The 18313-nt window shown below is 50.2% G+C and overlaps 1 protein-coding gene across 32 annotated transcripts in view; it reads left to right on the top strand.

Annotated features, from left to right (window-relative positions):
• clasp2 (cytoplasmic linker associated protein 2) overlaps positions 1–18313 on the top strand; it is a 666501-nt gene that overhangs the window by 591471 nt on the left and 56717 nt on the right. For all 32 annotated transcript variants that reach the window (XM_072467277.1, XM_072467285.1, XM_072467284.1 and 29 more), the window contains one exon: positions 7631–7850. In XM_072467277.1, coding sequence (XP_072323378.1) covers positions 7631–7850 — 220 coding nt within the window. The remainder of the gene's footprint in view (positions 1–7630; positions 7851–18313) is intronic.

Below are 18313 nucleotides of genomic sequence, written 5' to 3'. Positions count from 1 at the left end.
GGACTTCCGGTTTGCGGCTATGCGGAGCCAAGTCACACATTCGGCAGCTCCCGCAAAAAACATTTTGGCTCTTTTCAGGGCCCCCAATGGCATTTTTTGACGTTTCCCGCTGTGGGAAGGAGAATAGTTCCCCGACAGTATATGGCTTTTACCAGGAGCGGGGCGACCCGATGTCACCACCTGAATGTGGTGGTTGACCCGAAGAAGGTGCGAGGGAAGAAGAACAAAATGGCGGCGGGCGGGGACCAGGCAGCGTGGATGCAGTGGGCGCAGGAGCAACAGGAGGTTCTCCAGCGCTGCTTCAGGGAGATTAAAGCGGACCTGCTTGGCCAATGAAGGCTTCTATTTATAAGCTGCTGGAGACAGAGACGGCCCAGGGGGTGGCGATCCGCGAGGCCCGACAAAAGATCTCCAACAACGAGGACGAGATCTTAGGCCTGGAGGTGAAGGGGGCGCTCGAGTCACTCCACAAGAAATGGCAGGAGTGGTTCGAGGAGATGGAGAATCGGTCGAGGCGGAAGAACTTGCGGAGGGGCTGGAGGGGCCGGACGTGGGGGCCTATGTGGTCACCATGTTGAACTCGCTGATGGGAGCGGGGTCCTTCCAGGGGCCCTGGAGCTGAAAGGGGCCCATAGAGTGCTGGCGAGGAGGCCCAAGGCTAACGAGCCTCCGCGGGCGGTGCTGGTGCGGTTTCAGCGGTTCGCTAATCGGGAGTGTGTGCTCAAGTGGGCCAAGAAGGAGAGGAGCAGCAGGTGGGAGAACGCGGAGGTTCGAATATACCAGGACTGGAGTGCGGAGGTGGCGAAGAGGAGGGTCGGGTACAATCGAGCGAAGGCGGCGCTGCACAGGAAGGGGGTGAAGTTTGCAATGTTGCAGCCGGCGCGACTGTGGGTTACCTACAAGGACCGGCACCGTTACTTTGAGTCTCCGTTGGAGGCGTGGGCCTTTGTTCAGGCCGAGAAGCTGGACACAGATTGAGGGTCGGGATGGGCGTTTGGGGATTGCAGTTGATATGTTACTTTTTGAGGGGGGGTCCTTTGCTCTTGTTTTTTTCTTTCTGGTTTGGTGAGAGTGGTTAGGGCGGGTTGGGCACTGTTTTGGTTGGGTTGGTCGGGGGGGCTCTTGGAGGGGGGTAAGCAAATGGAACAGGGGTGGATGGCCGGCAGTGTGATGGGGCCCCGCGGGGGAGGGGGGCCCGAGTCGGGGGTGAGGGGACTGGGCCTGTAAAAGGAGCTGCGTCAGAGGTGGCGAGGCCGGGTAGGTGGTAAGCGCGGGCTTTTTCCCGCGCTGAAGACTGGAGGGGGTGGGGCCGGGGCGGGGAAGCGAAGGGTGTTTCCCGCACTTGGGATGGAAGGGGGAGGTGGAGAGCCTGCGGATGGGGAATGGAAGTTGGCGGTGTGTCACACAATGGGAGGAGTCTAAGGATCGGCGGGAGTGGCCGGTGTCAGCAGGAGTCAGCTGATTTGCAGAAGTGCAATGGGGGGAGTAAAGCAGCTAGGAGGGGTGGGTGGGGGGGAATCGAGTTGCTGCTGATATGGTCAAGGGGGAGCTGGAGCAAGTGGGGGGGTCGAGACGGGGGTCTGCCGCCGTGGGGAACGGGCCGGAAGTGGGGTGCGGGCGCGTGGCTGGCCGAGGAGGCGTTATGGCTAGTCGGTGGGGGAGGGGGGGCGGGTAGCCCCCTGATCCGGCTGATAACCTGGAATGTAAGGGGACTGAACGGGCCAGTCAAGCGGGCCCGCGTGTTCACGCGTGTTCACGCACCTGAAGGGGCTGAAGGCGGATGTGGTCATGCTCCAGGAGACACACCTGAAGGTGGCAGACCAGGTAAGATTGAGGAAAGGGTGGGTAGGTCGGTGTTTCATTCGGGGCTGGATGCCAAAATTCGAGGGGTGGCCATCTTGGTGTGAAAGAAGGTGTCGTTCGGAGCGTCGAGCATTGTGGCAGACAATGGCGGTAGGTACGTAATGGTTAGTGGTAAGCTGCAGGGGGAGAGGGTGGTACTGGTCAATGTGTATGCCCCGAACTGGGACGATGCGGGTTTTATGCGGCACATGTTGGGACGGATCCCAGATATGGAAGTGGGGAGCCTGATAATGGGGGGAGACTTTAGCACAGTGTTGGATCCGGCACTGGATCGCTCCAGGTCTAAGACGGGTAAGAAGCCGGCGGCGGCTAAGGTGCTGAGGGGTTTATGGACCAGATGGGAGGGGTGGATCCTTGGAGATTTGCAAGGCCGGGGGCTAGGGAATTTTCATTCTTATCACATGTCCATAAGGCTTATTCTCGGATCGACTTTTTTTATTTTGAGCAGGGCGCTGATAGCGAGAGTAGAGGATACTGAGTACTCGGCGATAGCCATTTCAGATCACGCCCCGCATGGACTTAGAGCTGGGGGAGGAGAGGGACCAGCGCCCGTTGTGGCGTTTGGAGGTGGGGCTGTTCGCGGACGAGGAGGTGAGTTAGCGGGTCCGAGGAAGCATAGAGAGGTACCTGGAGGCCAGCGATAACAGGGAGGTCTGAGTGGGGATGGTATGGGAGGCGCTGAAGGCGGTGGTTAGGGGAGAGCTGATCTCCATTAGGGCCCACAAGGAGAGGAGGGAGCAGAGGGAGAGGCTGGTGGGGGAGATGGTGAGGGTCGACAGGAGTTATGCGGAGGTGCCCGAGGAAGGACTGTTGAGGAAGAGGTGCAGCCTCCAGGCCGAATTCGACCTGGTGACCACCAGGAAGGCGGAGGTGCAGTGGAGGAAGGCCCAGGGGGCGGTCTACGAGTATGGGGAAAAGGCAAGCCGGATGCGGGCGCATCAGCTTCGGAAGCGGGACGTAGCTAGGGAGATCGGGGGAGTTAAGGAGGGGAGGGAGTGTGGTGCGGAGTGGGGATGGCATCAATGGGGTCTTCAGGGACTTTTATGAGGAATTGTATCGGTCCGAGCCCCCACTGGAGGAGGGAGGGATGGGCCGTTTTCTGGACCAATTGAGGTTTCCGAGGTGGAGGAGGGACTGGTGGCGGGATTGGGGGCCCCAATTGGGCTGGAGGAGCTGACCAAAGGGATAGGGAGCATGCAGACGGGGAAGGCACCGGGGCCGGGTGGTTTCCCGCTCGAATTCTATAAAAAATATATGGACCTGTTAGGCCCGCTGTTAGTTAGGACCTTTAATGAGGCAAGGGAGGGGGGCGGCTTTGCCCCCGACAATGTCCCGGGTAATGGACCTAAAGCGGGACAAGGATCCCCTGCAGTGTGGGTCTTACAGGCCGATTTCATTGCTAAACGTAGATGCCAAGGTGCTGGCGAAAGTCTTAGCCACGAGGATTGAGGATTGTGTGCCGCAGGTCATCCACGAATACCAGACGGGGTTCGTGAAGGGGAGGCAGTTGTACGCAAATGTGCGGAGGCTTCTGAACGTTATCATGATGCCGGTGAGGGAGGGGGAGGCGGAGATTGTGGTGGTGATGGACGCTGAGAAAGCCTTCGATAGGGTAGAGTGGGGGTACCTGTGGGAGGTGCTGAAGAGGTTTGGGTTTTGGGAGGGGTTTGTCAGGTGGGTCAGGCTGTTGTATGAGGTTCCGATGGCGAGTGTGGCCACGAACAGGAGGAGGTCTGAGTACTTTTGGTTGCACCAAGGGACGAGGCGGGGTGTCCCCTGTCCCCCCTGCTCTTCGCACTGGCGATTGAACCCCTGGCTATGGCACTGAGGGAGTCGAGGAACTGGAGGGGGTTGGTGCGGGGTGGGGAGAAGCATAGGGTGTCGCTCTATGCGGACGACTTGCTGTTATATGTGGCGGATCCGGTGGGGGGAATGCCCGAGGTGATGAGGATCCTCAGGGAATTCGGGGATTTCTCGGGGTATAAGCTCAACATGGGGAAGACCGAGCTGTTTGTGGTTCACCCAGAGGACCAGGAGAGGGGGATTGGCGAGCTCCCACTAAAAAGGGCGGAGAGGAGCTTCAGGTATTTGGGGGGCCAGGAGCTGGGAGGCCCTGCACAGGCTTAATTTCACAAGGCTGGTGGAGCAAATGGAGGAGGAGTTCAAGAGGTGGGACGCATTGCCGCTGTCCTTGCCGGGTAGGGTGCAGTCAGCCAAAATGACGGTGCTCCCAAGGTTTTTGTTCCTGTTCCAGTGCCTCCCCGTGTTTATTCCAAAGGTCTTTTTGGGCGGGTTAACAGGAGCATAATGGGGTTTGTGTGGGCGCAAGGGACTCCGAGGGTGAGAAGGGTGTTCCTGGAGCGGGGTAGAGATGGGGGGGGGGGGCTGGCGCTGCCTAACCTCTGTGGGTACTACTGGGCCGCCAATGCGATGATGGTGCGCAAGTGGGTGATGTAGGGGGAGGGGACGGCATGGAAGAGGCTGGAGACGGCGTCCTGTGTGGGTACGAGTCTGGGGGCGCTGGCAACGGCGCCGCTGCCGCTCCCTCCAAGGAGGTATGCCACGAGCCCGGTAGTGGCGGCTGCCCTCAAAATCTGGGGGCAGTGGAGGCGGCACATGAGGGAGGTTGGGGCCTCGGTGTGGACCCCAATACGGGGGAACCACCGGTTCGTCCCAGGGAGGACAGATGGAGGGCTTTCGGGGTGGCACAGGGCAGGGATACGAAGTTTGGGAGACCTGTTTGTGGACGGGAAGTTTGCGAGCCAGGGTGAGTTGGAGGAGAAGTATGGGCTCCCCCCGGGGAACACCTTCAGGAACTTACAGGTAAGGGCATTTGCCAGGCGGCAGGTGGCATAATTCCCGCGGCTGCTGCCACACACAGTACAGGACAGGGTGCTCTTGGGGTGGTGGGCGGGAGTGGGGAAGATCTCGGAAACTTACAAGGTGATGCAGGAGGAGAAGGAGGCCTCGGTGGAGGAGGTGAAAGGTAAGTGGGAGGAGGAGTTGGGAGAGCAGATCGAGGAAGGGACGTGGGCAGATGCACTAGGGAGGGTGAACTCTTCATCTCCGTGCGCGAGGCTCAGCCTCATACAGTTTAAGGTGCTGCACAGGGCACACATGACCGGGACAAGGATGAGCCGGTTTTTTGGTGGTGAAGACAGGTGTGTTAGGTGCTCAGGGAGCCCAGCAAACCACACCCATAGGTTCTGGTCATGCCCAGCACTGGAGGAATTTTGGAAGGGCGTAGCGAGGACGGTGTCGAGGGTGGTAGGATCCAGGGTCGAACCGGACTGGGGGCTCCCAAAGAGGCCGGTATTCTGGCCTCTGCGTCCCTGGTAGCCCGGCGGAGGATTCTTCTTCAGTGGATGGACGCGAGGCCCCCAAGCGTGCAATCCTGGATCAACGATATGGCGGGGTTTATTAAGTTGGAGAGGGTGAAATTCACCTTGAGAAGGTCGGTACAAGGGTTCTTCAGGTGGTGGCAACCGTTCTTAGACTTCCTGGCAGAACGGTAGACATTGGTCAATGGCAGCAGCAACTCGGGGGAGGGGGGGGGTTACTTTATTTATGTTTATTTACACTGGGGGATCTGAGTGGGTGTATATATTTGCTATGTTGGCTGTGTGTTAAGTTGGGGTGTAAATTTATTATTATGTACAGGTGGGAGGGGGGTATGGAGGGTTGTTTTTTGACTTTTGTATTTAACCCTGTTGGGTTCCTTTTTCATTTTGTTATTGATATTCTGTGAAAACCTTAATAAAAATTATTATTATTTTTTTAAATGTTGGTGAGGTTATCACCAGATTGTGAGCCCAAGCCTATTCTAGAACTAGGATCACCGAGGTGCATGTATCTGCGTTGGTGGAGGGCGCAGGTGAACGCAGTGATGGGTCTTCATTAGATGGTTCTTCTAAATCATCATATGCAGTGCTTTCAGGATTGAGGTTGAGGCGCTTGCTGGTGGCCTTCTCTCTATTCCAGCTACCAGCACGAAAAGGCAGAGGAAGGCCACCAGCAGGTGCCTCAGCCTCAGTTCCTAAGGAACCTCATGTGAGGAGCTTCTCCTCTCTGTTCCAGCTACCAGAAAGAAAAGGCAGAGGGAGCCGTCGAGATAGTCTCCAACATTATGGATCACTACCAGTCATTGTCCCAATGTTGTTGGATGTATACTGCATGGACCCTCATAGGCTTTTTGGGAAAAGCCCATCTCATAACTGTGCAGAAGCGATCTCTGTCCTCCAACTAGCTCTGCCGCCTGCTCCTCCTGGGAGGAGAGCGTCCTCAGCTCTGGGATCCAACCGCTCTCTCCAGTCTGTTGGGAGAGATCTTGTCCTGCATAAAGATAGATGGATTGCCTGTAAGCACTATGAATGGAGGAGCATATCAGAGACTTGTATGCCTGTTAGGTGTGCTGAGTCCACCCCAGTAATGTATTAAGTTGCTGTTCATGCACGATCTTTCATGAGATGGTGCCAAGTGATATTTAGTGCTGATGGCGAATCTGCTGGTCGTGTGTGACATCCCTATATGGGGAGGCAGTGGCATATTAGTATTGTCACAGACTAGTAGGCCAGAGACCTAGGGTAGCGCTCTGGGGACTCGGGTTCAAATCCTGCCACTGCAGATGGTGAAATTCGAAATCAGTTAAAATATGGAATTAAAAATATAATGATGACCATGAAACCATGGCCGATTGTTGTAAAACTCCATCTGGTTCACTAATTTCCTTTAGGGAAGAAAATCTGACATCCTCATCTAGTCTGCCCTACATGTGACTCCAGAACCCAGCATGTGGTTGACTTTTAATTGCCCCCTCAAGGGCAATTAGGGATGGGTAATAACTGCTGGTGATTCCCTCGTCCCATGAACGCATAAAAATAAATAAATCCCTGTAAGTTCTAACTCTTAGGCTGCCTGATGCCCTTACGAGAATGTTAATTGCAGTGAATAGGTTTCACTTTGGCAAAGCACATCAGATCATTCATTATTTTTCTGCAGGGTAGTATTTTTCTGTTGGCCGCAGGTGCTGACTTCCCTAACGATCTCCTCCCCGGCCAACGTGGTCAGCTGGGAGAACCTCCTGCTGCCATCCCTCGGGAAGAGGACCACCCGCCTTTCCCTGACGACATGAAAGAGAATCCCCAGGAGAGGTCTTACTCAACCATAGAGAAGAAGGTTTGTGTGTTTGGCCACCATGATGAAGCAGAAGCTTACACCACACTTTACCAGCATCGCCTGAATGTCTGGGCGACCCACACTTTACCAGCATCGAGTGAATGTCTGGGCGACCCACACTTTACCAGCATCGCCTGAATGTCTGGGCGACCCACACTTTACCAGCATCGAGTGAATGTCTGGGCGGGTGCCATTTAAACCTTGCGCCAGGACCTTCAACCCCATGAGGTACGGTGGAGTAGACGAATCCCTGCTGTCCTGCCACACAATTCAACTAACTCCTCGATGCATAATTAATAGCTGAGAAGCAGAAAATCAGGCAGACAAATCTGACTTGCCACCCAGTGGGCATCAAACTTGACTTTCATGCCTGCCACTACACTTAATCTCTATAATGGAAGATCCCAGCCTGAATGAGTGCCAGGAGGAGGTACCAACAAGCTGACACTATAAGTGAATATATATTCAAAACAAGTGATCCATTATAGGACATGAAGAGAAAAGTATTGTGGGGGGAAAGGGGCAGGTATACTTTTTCTGTAATTCCTCAAACCATAGTTTTACTAATAACTTTTCCGCTTCTGTACATTAGGCCACTGGTGGAATTACCGATATGCGAGGAGGTGGTGATGCCACCGACTTAGGACGAACTGCCCTGGACAATAAGACTTCACTCTTGAACACCATACCCCAACGCAGCAGCTCACGATCACGCGATTATAATCCTTACAATTACTCTGATAGCTCTTCTGTCAATAAATCAGCTTTAAAGGAAGCAATGTTTGATGATGATGCTGAACAGTTTCCTGATGGTAAGTAACAAGCATACTTTAGGGTTAAGTGCCTTAATTTGGGGTAGCACAGCATTCTCAGAAACTCATTATTTGGTGCTTTACTGTTACATAGTTCTGTGTATTTTTTAATTCCTGACAGGTCATTTAAACATTTGACAACTTATTCTGAATATAATGGAAAAACGTTTCATATAAGTGCGCAGAAGGCTGTGGTGCCAAAATCACTGAATATGCATAAGAAGGAAATCGATTTCTAGATTCTAAAAACACCAAGAGATGTTGGGAGAGCATGGCATGAGATAGAGGTTCAGTCATCCTCTATGTTTCTATCATGACCCAGATTAAGCTGTTAGTCACCAATATACCTGATAATTTGGATAGGATATCTCAAAAACCAAATTGACTGAAACACCGTACATTGTCCTACATAGGACCATATCTAAAAATCATTACACTGCTTAATAGACCTGTCCTCTTTTGTGGCCATCTCCAGCCTTATGCCACATTTCGATGCAGTCCACAGTCCTCGTACTGACGGCTTGAGATTTCTTCTCTCCACGCGAACACCATGTACACCCAGCAACGTACAACTCCTCAAACATGGTCACGAACGTCTTCCACCTCGCCTCAAAACCCTCCGCTGAACCCCATAACTCGTATTTGATCTTTTCCAGACGAAGAAAGTCATATAAGTCCCCCAGCCAGGCCGCTACTCCCTGTGGCGTTGCTGACCACCACGCCAATAAAATTTGTCGCCGGGCGATTAGAGAGGCGAAGGCCACAATAGGGGCCCTCCCCTCCATCAGCTGCGGCTTCTCCAATATCCCAATTATCACCACCAAAGGGTCCGGCCTAACCGCCTCCCCCATTATCCTTGCTAGCACCACAAACACTCCCACCCAGAATCTCACCAACTTTTCACAGCCCCAGGACATATGTGCGTGATTTGCTGATCCCCGCCCACACTTCTCACCCTCATCTGCCACCCCCTGAACCCACTCATTCTTGCCTGAGCCATATGTACCCTATGTACGACCTTGAACTGTATCAGGCTCATCCTTGCTCACGAGGAGGTCGCATTTACCTTTCGGACTGCCTCACTCCTTACTCCCCAGTTTATCTCCCCTTCCCATTTTTCCTTAATCTTCACCACCCGCTCACTTCCCTGTTCTCCCAGTCACCTGTATATATTTCCGATCTTACCCTCCCCTTCCACACCAGGAAGCAACAGTCGCCCAGCAGGGTGTGCCTCGGCAACCTGGGGAACTCCTTTCAAACCTTCCACACAAACTCCCTTACCTGCAGGTACCTAAACTCGCTTCCTCTTGGGAGCTCTACCCTTTCCTTAAATTCATCTATACTGGCAAACCTTTCTTCCAGATACAAATCTCTCACTTTAACCAGCCCCACTTCCTCTACATGCCATCCATCCATTCTCCTCCAACTCCCCCAGGCTCAAACCCCTGATTTTCACACAACGGCGTTAACACCGACATCCACTCTATCCTAAAGTGCATCCTCAGCTCCTCGGGTCTTAATGAATCTGGGAGAAAGTTTGTTTTTTCTAACGGCAAAATTGCAGTCAGACTCATGCTGATTTTCAAAAGTTTTCTGTGAGAGAAAAACAGCAATAGTCTAGAGTGACAAAACCACAATTTAGTACATGGTGTCCGCGTGGAGAGAAGACATCTCAAGCCGTCAGGACGAGGACCGTGGACTGCGTCGAAATGTGGCATAAGGTTGGAGATGGCCACAAAAGTAAGAGGACAGGGTTATTAAGCAGTGTAATGATTTTTAGATCTTCACCGTGGTCTGCACCACCGGACTCCCTGAGTATCTGCTCGGCGCCATTGGCAACGCTGCCGTCGCCATAGCCCTTAAGCTGGACCCCTTACAGGATTCCTCCTCCATCCTAACCCATTCTACCCCTCTCCTTGCCACCATCGCCTCACCTCCACTTTCGCCGCCCAATAGTAATGAAGCAGGTTCGGCAACGCCAACCCTCCCTGCTGCCTCTGTAACAGGGTCCTCTTACCCCTTGTCACCTTCCCTGCCCATACAAACTCCAAAATAATTGTGCCCAGTTTCCGAAAGAAGGCTTTCGATATAAAGATCGGGAGTGTCTGGAAAATGAACAGGAGCCTCAGCAGAATGTTCATCTTCACCACTTGGACCCTCCTCGCCAAAGTCAATTGCAGCGTGTCCCACCTCTTGAGATCCTCCCTCGCCACCTCCTCCAGTTTTGTTAAATTCTACTTGTGAAGCATTGCCCATTCACTCGCTACCTGAATCCCCAGGCATCTTAACCTTTCTCTAGCCACCTTAAATGGCATCTCCCCTAAAATGGCGTGCCAACCCGACTCATTCACCGGGAACACTTCACTTTTCCCTACATTTAACTTATACCCCGAGAATGCCCCAAACCTCCCATGATCCTCTCCATGCTCTCCAGCGGGTCCGAAATATATAACAGTAGATCGTCAGCATAGAGCGACACCCGGTGCTCCATTCGGCCCCTCATTATAAAACTATTCCTTAATCCAGAAGGTGCCCCGACAAGTAAGGACATTGTTAGGGCCATGGAATTGCATAGGGCCCTGAGCAAGTCAGGGGCATCAAGCGGATTCAGTCATTGTAACTGGCCACTTGGGGAAACATTGGTCAGCCCATTAAGATCTCTACAACCAGAAATGTACCATTGTAGCCAAGATGGGCTAGAAAGTTGCTGCGCCTAGTCTGAATTCTACTCGCAGTGGGGTGGGTTCTGAACAAACACATATTGCAAAACTGTTTCATAGCATTGCTGCAAAATATATTGGTTATGAACCAGGATGTCAAAGCATTGAATAATGTATAGATGCCAGCTCTCTGACTATACATTTATCAACTGAAGCTGGTATTGCAGCAATAGAAGCCCGACTGCTTTGAAAAACAAAAATCCAAGATTTGCCTTTTTATCTAGTTGAAAGCAATTACTGTGCTTTCCCTTTGTATCCTGACTATAGACATGTTTTAGGTTACTGATGCTGCACTGATAGAATAGAATTGTGTTTAGGTCTTTGGGTGCAATTGCATTCATTTGCCACTATGTGGAACAGGTTTGTGAGTCTTCCAAGAATGGAATTAAAAATCAGTTCATAAGTTCATTAGAAATAGAAACAGGAATAGGCCATTTGACCAAACCTGTGCTGCCCTTCAATGAAATCATAGCTGATCAGATTATGGCCTTAAATTAATTTTCCTGCCTGTCCCCTATGACCCTTGACTCCTTTATCGATTGAAAATCTGTAACTCAGCCATGAGTATGCTGAATGACTCTGCCTCCACTACTCTCTGTGGAAGAGAATTCCAAAGAGTATTGCCGAAAGAAGACATTTTTCATCCTCGCTATCTTAAATGGGAGATCATTATTTTTAATCTGTGCCCCAATTCTAGTTGCTGCCACAAGGTGAAACATTCTCTTAGCATCTACCCTGTCAAACCCCCTCAGAATTGTTTATGTTTCTTATATAAGATTACTTCCCATTCTTCTAAACTTCAAGGAGTATAGGCCCAACCTGCTCAATCTTTCCTTGTAAAGCAACCCCTTTGTCCCAGGAATCCCACCTGTATTAGACCTTCCAAAAATGCATTACCTCACATTTGTCTGGATTAAACTCCATCTGCCATCCCTCTGTCCAAGTCTCCAACCGATTCAAATCCTGCTGTATTCTCTGACAGTGCTCATCGCTAACCACAATTCCACCAACCTTTGTGTCATCCGCAAACTTACTGATCAGACCAGTTACATTTTCATCCAAATCATTGATGTATACTACAAACAGTTCAAACTACTTCAAATTCCTCTAAGAGTCACTCACCATCTTGACGTGGAATTATATAGCTGTTCCTTCACTGCCACTGGTTCAAAATCGTGGACCTCCCTTCCTAAAGATATTGTGGTGTTCCTACAGTACATGGACTGCAGCAGTTCAAGAAGGCGGCACACCACCACCTTATCAAGTAAGGGATGGCAATGAATGCTGGTGTTTTTCAATCATTTTTGTCTACTCTGACCTCATTTGTTGGTGCACACTTATGTTTGTACACTCTCATTTCCTGTCACACTCTGGTTTTCATTACCTTAATTATTGGAGGTCAGTTCATCCTGCGTTTGCCACAGTAGTCTGCTTGAAATTTTTGTCCCACCCTCATCTGCTTGGCAAATTTGGATGTCAGAAATGCTCCTCATCTGTCAATAAAAGATCAAGGGAGAAATGTTGCGCTCTCCTCCATGGTGAGTTTGGTGACGGGGGGAACGTTTAATCCCCGCCACCTATCCGTCTCTACCTGATTAAGTCCATGACAGGAGGGCTCTTGGTTGGCCTTCCTGTCCCAATGCCAATGGAGGCCCTTAAAGTGGTAATTAATGCTCACTTAAGGGCCTCATCCCCCCCCACCACCGTTATAAAATCCATAGCGTGCTTTCCAGGGCGCATGACAAGCAAATGTTTCCAAGTTTGTTTGCAGGCTCTCAGGGGGTGGTCCCTCATTCAGAGTCACTCAATGGACCCATGATCAGGAAGGTGAGCGCCTGCTGAAAGCTTGTTGCTGAATCAAACGGGTTATGAGGCGACAGCAAAAATAATTTTAAAACATAGGAATGGAAACTGAATGGAAGACAGTACAGAATAAAGAAGTGCTAAAGTTGCTGAAAAGACGAGGTGATTTTGCCCAAGAGGAATGGCAAGAATTTCCACTGGCATGTGTTCCAGGAGCTGTTAGAAAACTTCAGAGCTTGCCTCCAGGTAAAGCAAAAAATCAGAACAGTTAAAACGTTGTTCTGTAGACTCAGTTTTATAATCCCAGTGAGGGAGCTAGGCTTGCAGTGAATATAGTTCAAGAATCAGGGTAAATATCTTGTTGCTGTATTTTTGAACTACATATTCCTGCTGGGAGTGTAGAATTGACCATTATATCAAAGGCATCTGACTAAGCTTAGTTTGAGCCTTATTTTTTTTTTAAATCTTTTTATTGGCTTTTCTCATATTTATAAACAGTTGTGTGCCCCCCTCTCCCCTTCCCCAGTTTGCGCAGTCCTTTGGTTCCTCATTTTTTATTTCCTAGCTTACTCCTTCCTCATTGCTGGCCTCGAACAGGTTTTGGAACAGGCTGACAAACTGCCCCCAAGTATCCAGGAAGCCTTCCTCTGACCCTCGGATGGCGTATTTAATCTTCTCCAGGTGGAGAAAGTCCGAGAGCTCAGTGAGCCAGTCTGCAGCTTTGGGTGGTGCTGCTGATCACCAGCCAAGCAGGATTCTCAGGCGTGCGATTAGGGAAGCAAAAGCAAGCACGTTGGCCCCCTTCCCCATGTGTAGCTCTGGCTGCTCTTATTCCCCGACGACTGCCACGATGGGAATGGCTTCACCCTCACCCCCACAACCTTGGACATTGCCTCGGAGAAAGCTGTCCAGAACCCAGCAAGTTTGGGGCAAGCCCAAAACATGTGGGTGTGGGTGTGGTTGGCCGGGCCCCTCTGGCACCGTTCACATTTGTCCTCCACCTCCGGGAAGAACCTGCTCATTTGGGTACTGGTCAGATGCACTCTGTGCACCACTTTGAGCTGCATTAGGCTTAGCCTTGCGCAGGAGAAAGTAGAGTTCGCCCTGCTTCACTCCAGAGTCCCCATCCTACCTCTGTCCCCAGTTCGTCCTCCCATTTTTGTCTGGTCTCGCCCAGTGGTGTTCGAGCTCTGTCCAGTAGCTGTCTGTATATTTTCCCCACATAGCCCCCCCTCTCGCTGCTTGTGCCTATCAGGTCCTCTAGTAGTAACTTTCTAGTATTTTCCCCAGCAGAAGGTCTCAAATGCCCGATTGACCTCCTTTGGCTCTGTTACCAGTCTGCCTCTGCTATCCTTAACTGGCGCTATTTCCCTCGTGGCTGCCTGCTTTCTCAGCTGGTGAGCCAATAGGCGGCAAGCATTGTCTCCGTGTTCGTAGACAGTCTCCCGTGTCTGGCGAAGTTGATACACTGCTTTTCCAGTGGATAGCAGGTTAAAGTCCATTTGCAGCTTTTTCCTCTCCGCCAGCAGCCCTACGGTCGGAGCCTCGGGTGTATTTTCTATCGACTTCCAGAATGGAGTTCACTAGCTGTTGCCTGGTCACCCTCTCTTCCCTATCTCTGCTTGTCTTGTAGGCTATGATCTCTCCTCTGCTCACGGCCTTCAGCGCCTCCCAAAACGTGGAGGGTAATCACCTATGGCCCACGATATTTTTTGGCAGAAGGCCTTGTTGGCCAGGAGATCAGTGTCCAGCCTCCACATGGGACGCTGGGCCCGGCCTGTCTCCAACCTCACATCCATATAATGTGGAGCATGGTCGGAGAGAACGATCGTGGAGTAGTCCGTTCCCATGATCCCTGGAAGCACCGATTTCCCCACTGCAAAGAAGTCGATACGGGTGTATACCTTGTGTACCTGCAAAAAGAACGAGAACTCCGTTTCTCCCGGGTGCAGGAACCTCCATGGGTCCACCACCCCCATCTGTTCCATGAAGGTTCCAAGCTCCCTAGCCATGCCAGACTTTTTCCCCGTTCTGGGGCCTGATTGGTCGGTCAGTGGGTCCAGCACGCAATTAAAGACATCCCCCATAATCAGTCGGTGTGTTTCAAGGTCAGGGATTTCCGCCATAGTCTTCTTTATGAATTCCGTGTCGTCCCAGTTGGGAGCGTACACATTTACCAGTACGACTGGTGCCCCTGCCAGGACACCGTTGACCATGACGTACAGTCCTCCTGGGTCCCTGACTGTCTTGGTTTCTGTAAACCTTGTCCTTTTGTTAAAATTTAGAGTCCCCCATCATTTTTTTTTCCAATTAAGGGGCAATTTGGCGTGGCCAATCCACCTACACTGCACATCTTTTGGGTTGTGAGGGCGAAACCCATGCAAACACGGGGAGAATGTGCAAACTCCACATGGACAGTGACCTGGGACCTTGGTGCCGTGAGGCAGCAATGCTAACCACTGCACCACCGTGCTGCCCTTCCTTTTGTTAATTAATATTGCTACCCCCCTAGCCCGCGTCCCGTAGCATGAATGGTATGTCTGTCCCACCCAGCCCTTCCTTACCAGCAATCGGTCCTTCTCCCTCAGGTGAGTCTCTTGTAGGTAGATTCTGTCTGCTTTTAGGTTTCTTAGGTAGGAGAAGACTCTGGATCTTTTCACTGGGCCGTTGAGTCCCCTTACATTCCAGGTAACAATCCTGGTGGGGGGTTTCTGACCCCCCCCCCGGTCCTGCGGGATCACCCATACTTACCTGGTGGATGCGCCCCTGCACTCCAGGCTTTCCCTTTGCTAGGGGGCCGTCCAAAATGGCCAGTGTCACCGTTCTCACCATGGGGTCAGGCCCCAGCGCTCCGGGGGTTTCCCGTTGTCCAGGGGGCACCCAATGTGGCCGACAGCTGTGTGTACGCCACGTGGGTGCGCCCCTGCACTCACCGGCTCCTTCCACACTTTAAAAAAAAAAAAATCCTCCAGCTCCTCTCACACACTTTTCTTTTCTCCCCCGGGACTCCGTTTACCGTCGGTCCAGTCCGTTGCGGCTTTGTCCTTCCTGCTCGTACCTTCCGGGGGGCGCTGTGTGGGTTCTTTTTTTATTAAAAAAAAATACAAAAATACCCCAGGGACTAAACAAACAAAAAAAAACCCTAAAGGTTTAGTTCTTTAGCAGGAGCTGCCTCGTACACGTCTTTCCCCCTACAGAGCTCCACCGGAAGTCAGTTTGATCCTTAATTTAACTCATCGGTGCTTCGCTCTGTGTACAAACTGGGCGGGATTCTCCTGTCTCCCAGTTGCATGTTTCTCGGCGGGAGAGGCGGCGCGCTGTTTGCTGGCGGAGTGAGATTCTCTGATCCCACTGCTCTCCATGACAATACCCATTGAAGCCAACCATGCCTCCGGGAAACCTGTGGGAGGGGTACACTGCCGGTGGAACCAGCGAATGTCGCCAGCATGAACGGCCGGAGATTTCCAACCATCCTATCACTAGAATGGGAACCTTTGTGATTTTTGAACTGTTTTGTTGATGCTTGTGGATTGGTCATTACTAATCTCTTCCAAGAGTGTGATGTACAGGAAGAGATTAAGATAATGAATAAAAAGTCGAAAAGAAAAATCTGATCCTGTTTCCCCTCTTCTGGTTCTGATCACCACACTGAGCATGGACTTTTCCTGGGTAGCTGTTCAGCTAAGAAAGTCAGAACATCTAAAGTCTCCTATTCAAATCGGAGTATCCGATGGTTCCCAATGCAGGGTGATTGTCAATTGGAAGTTTAAACTTTCTAGGCAATTGCCGTGCAGTCCTTGCATGGGATTTCCAGGACAACTCCCGGCACATCTTTTGGGGTATCCCTGAGGTATGTTCCCTGGAGATTGGAAGTTCTGGGCCAATATTGATTCGTCCCTGAAATGTTTCTTCTTTAAAATGACAAACTAAAGACTTTTCAACCCTTTACTTTCAGAAATGTTTTCATTAAATTAATTTTCTGTGCCTTCATTTATTCCAAAGCAATGTTTTTGAAAGAATATTGCAAGTATCCTGTGAAAGATGATGATGCAGATATTGGACTTGCTACTCAATGCCCTGCCATTGGAATAAGGGATTGTCAATGACTATTAACATCCATGAATCTGGAAGAACAGTTACAATAAAATGAGAGATTACGTTCATAAATTGATTGTCTTGATGTTCCGGAAGATTGCTTGAAGTGTGTAGTTGTAGTCTGTATCAAGGTGACTAACGGAAATATATTTCTACTGCTTCTATAGATTGATGAATGCCGAGGACACATTGAGAATAAATATTTAGAATAATAAATTAGTACTTCATTGGTTTGCCTTCATGAATGCCAGGAAAGATACTTTGTGTTGTACCATTACAGAAATCTAGTGCTGACCAGGTTCATTCCAAGGTCATAAGAATTAAAATTATGTCACCATATGGAAGTGCTATACCTGTATTTGATAAGATATGTTGACATGTTGGTACCACAAACATTGAATCGGGTAATACTTTGTTGACAAAACATTTTATCTAGCAGATGCAATTTTTAAAATGTGACAACAGCACAAGTTAATACAATTCTCCCCATACTTGGTGTTCTATGGAACTCCTGAACAGGATTGTTCAATGATCGTGCATTTCTGGAAGACGCTAGTGGCAGATACTTGCGCTTGCTCCATTCTGAAAGACTGTATTCATGCCTCAGTGATTTTATTTTCATGGCCCTTTGTGCCAACCCTATTGTAGAATTGAAGGATTGCATAAAGTTAACTTGTTTCTAGTAGATTTCTGCATTTTTCTATGTTATTATTTTCTTAATACCCCTATTGCATTTTCGCCTCAGTCTTAACAACAATCTATAAAATATGATAGCTGCTGTATAAGTCATCACTTGCAAAATAACTGTATGATTGGAACAAAGCATCTCCCCAAAAGTTTGACAAATTATTAGTTCCATTGACCCACTTGTTTCCTTCTTTATAATTAGGAAAGATTTGCATAGTCCAGATTAGTTGCAGCAAAGAGTAGTTAGCATGGCTGATATGTGTCTTTCACTTTCTTGTACAATTTATAAAGCAGTGGTAAAACTATCTTGCCCTTTCTCATGCTAGTGTTGTGGAACTCAAATGCTCAGTGCTACAAAGTGGAAGATGCAGATTCAATCTTGCCATTCCATTTATGTCTGAATCTGAGTTGCACTGAACTGATGAGTAGATATTCAATATGATGCTTCACTTCACTAATGTAATCCTGTTTTTAGCCTAAACTTTCACATCAGAAATGACTGCTCCAGTTTTCATTATCATTGCAAATTTTTTCTTTTTAAAAAAAAAAATATATATTTATTAAAGTTTTTTAACACAATTTTTCTCCCTCACAAACAATAAACCCCCCCCCCCCCCCCCCCCCCCCGGTAACAAAAAAAAAACGAGAAATCGTGCAGAGCAAGATATATACATGGCAAAATGATATATTTACACAGCTTTGTACACTGGCCCTCACCCGTACGTGCCAGTTTCCCCAACCCTTCATGTTATCTCTTGCTCATCCATCCTCCCAGGCAGTCCCCCCCCCCCCCCCCCCCAAGGTTGCTGCTGCTGCTGACCGACCTTCCTCTAACGCTCCGCAAGATAGTCTAGGAACGGTTGCCACCGCCTGTAGAACCCCTGCGCAGACCCTCTCAAGGCGAACTTAATCCTCTCCAACTTTATGAACCCAGCCATATCATTTCTCCAGGCTGGGGGGCTTCGCCTCCTTCCACATTAGCAAGATCCTTCGCCGGGCTACTAGGGACGCAAAGGCCAGAATGCCGGCCTCTTTCGCCTCCTGCACTCCCGGTTCGTTCACTACTCCAAATATTGCTAGCCCCCAGCTTGGCTTGACCCGGACTATGGCAACGCGCTATCTCAAAATGCTGAGCTTTGCGATAATCAGTGGTGATTG

This window comes from Scyliorhinus torazame, chromosome 11, assembly GCF_047496885.1.
Source record: "Scyliorhinus torazame isolate Kashiwa2021f chromosome 11, sScyTor2.1, whole genome shotgun sequence".
Lineage (NCBI taxonomy): Eukaryota > Metazoa > Chordata > Chondrichthyes > Carcharhiniformes > Scyliorhinidae > Scyliorhinus > Scyliorhinus torazame.
Note: the sequence above shows the minus strand (reverse complement) of the source record. Positions and strands in the feature narration are given on the sequence as shown.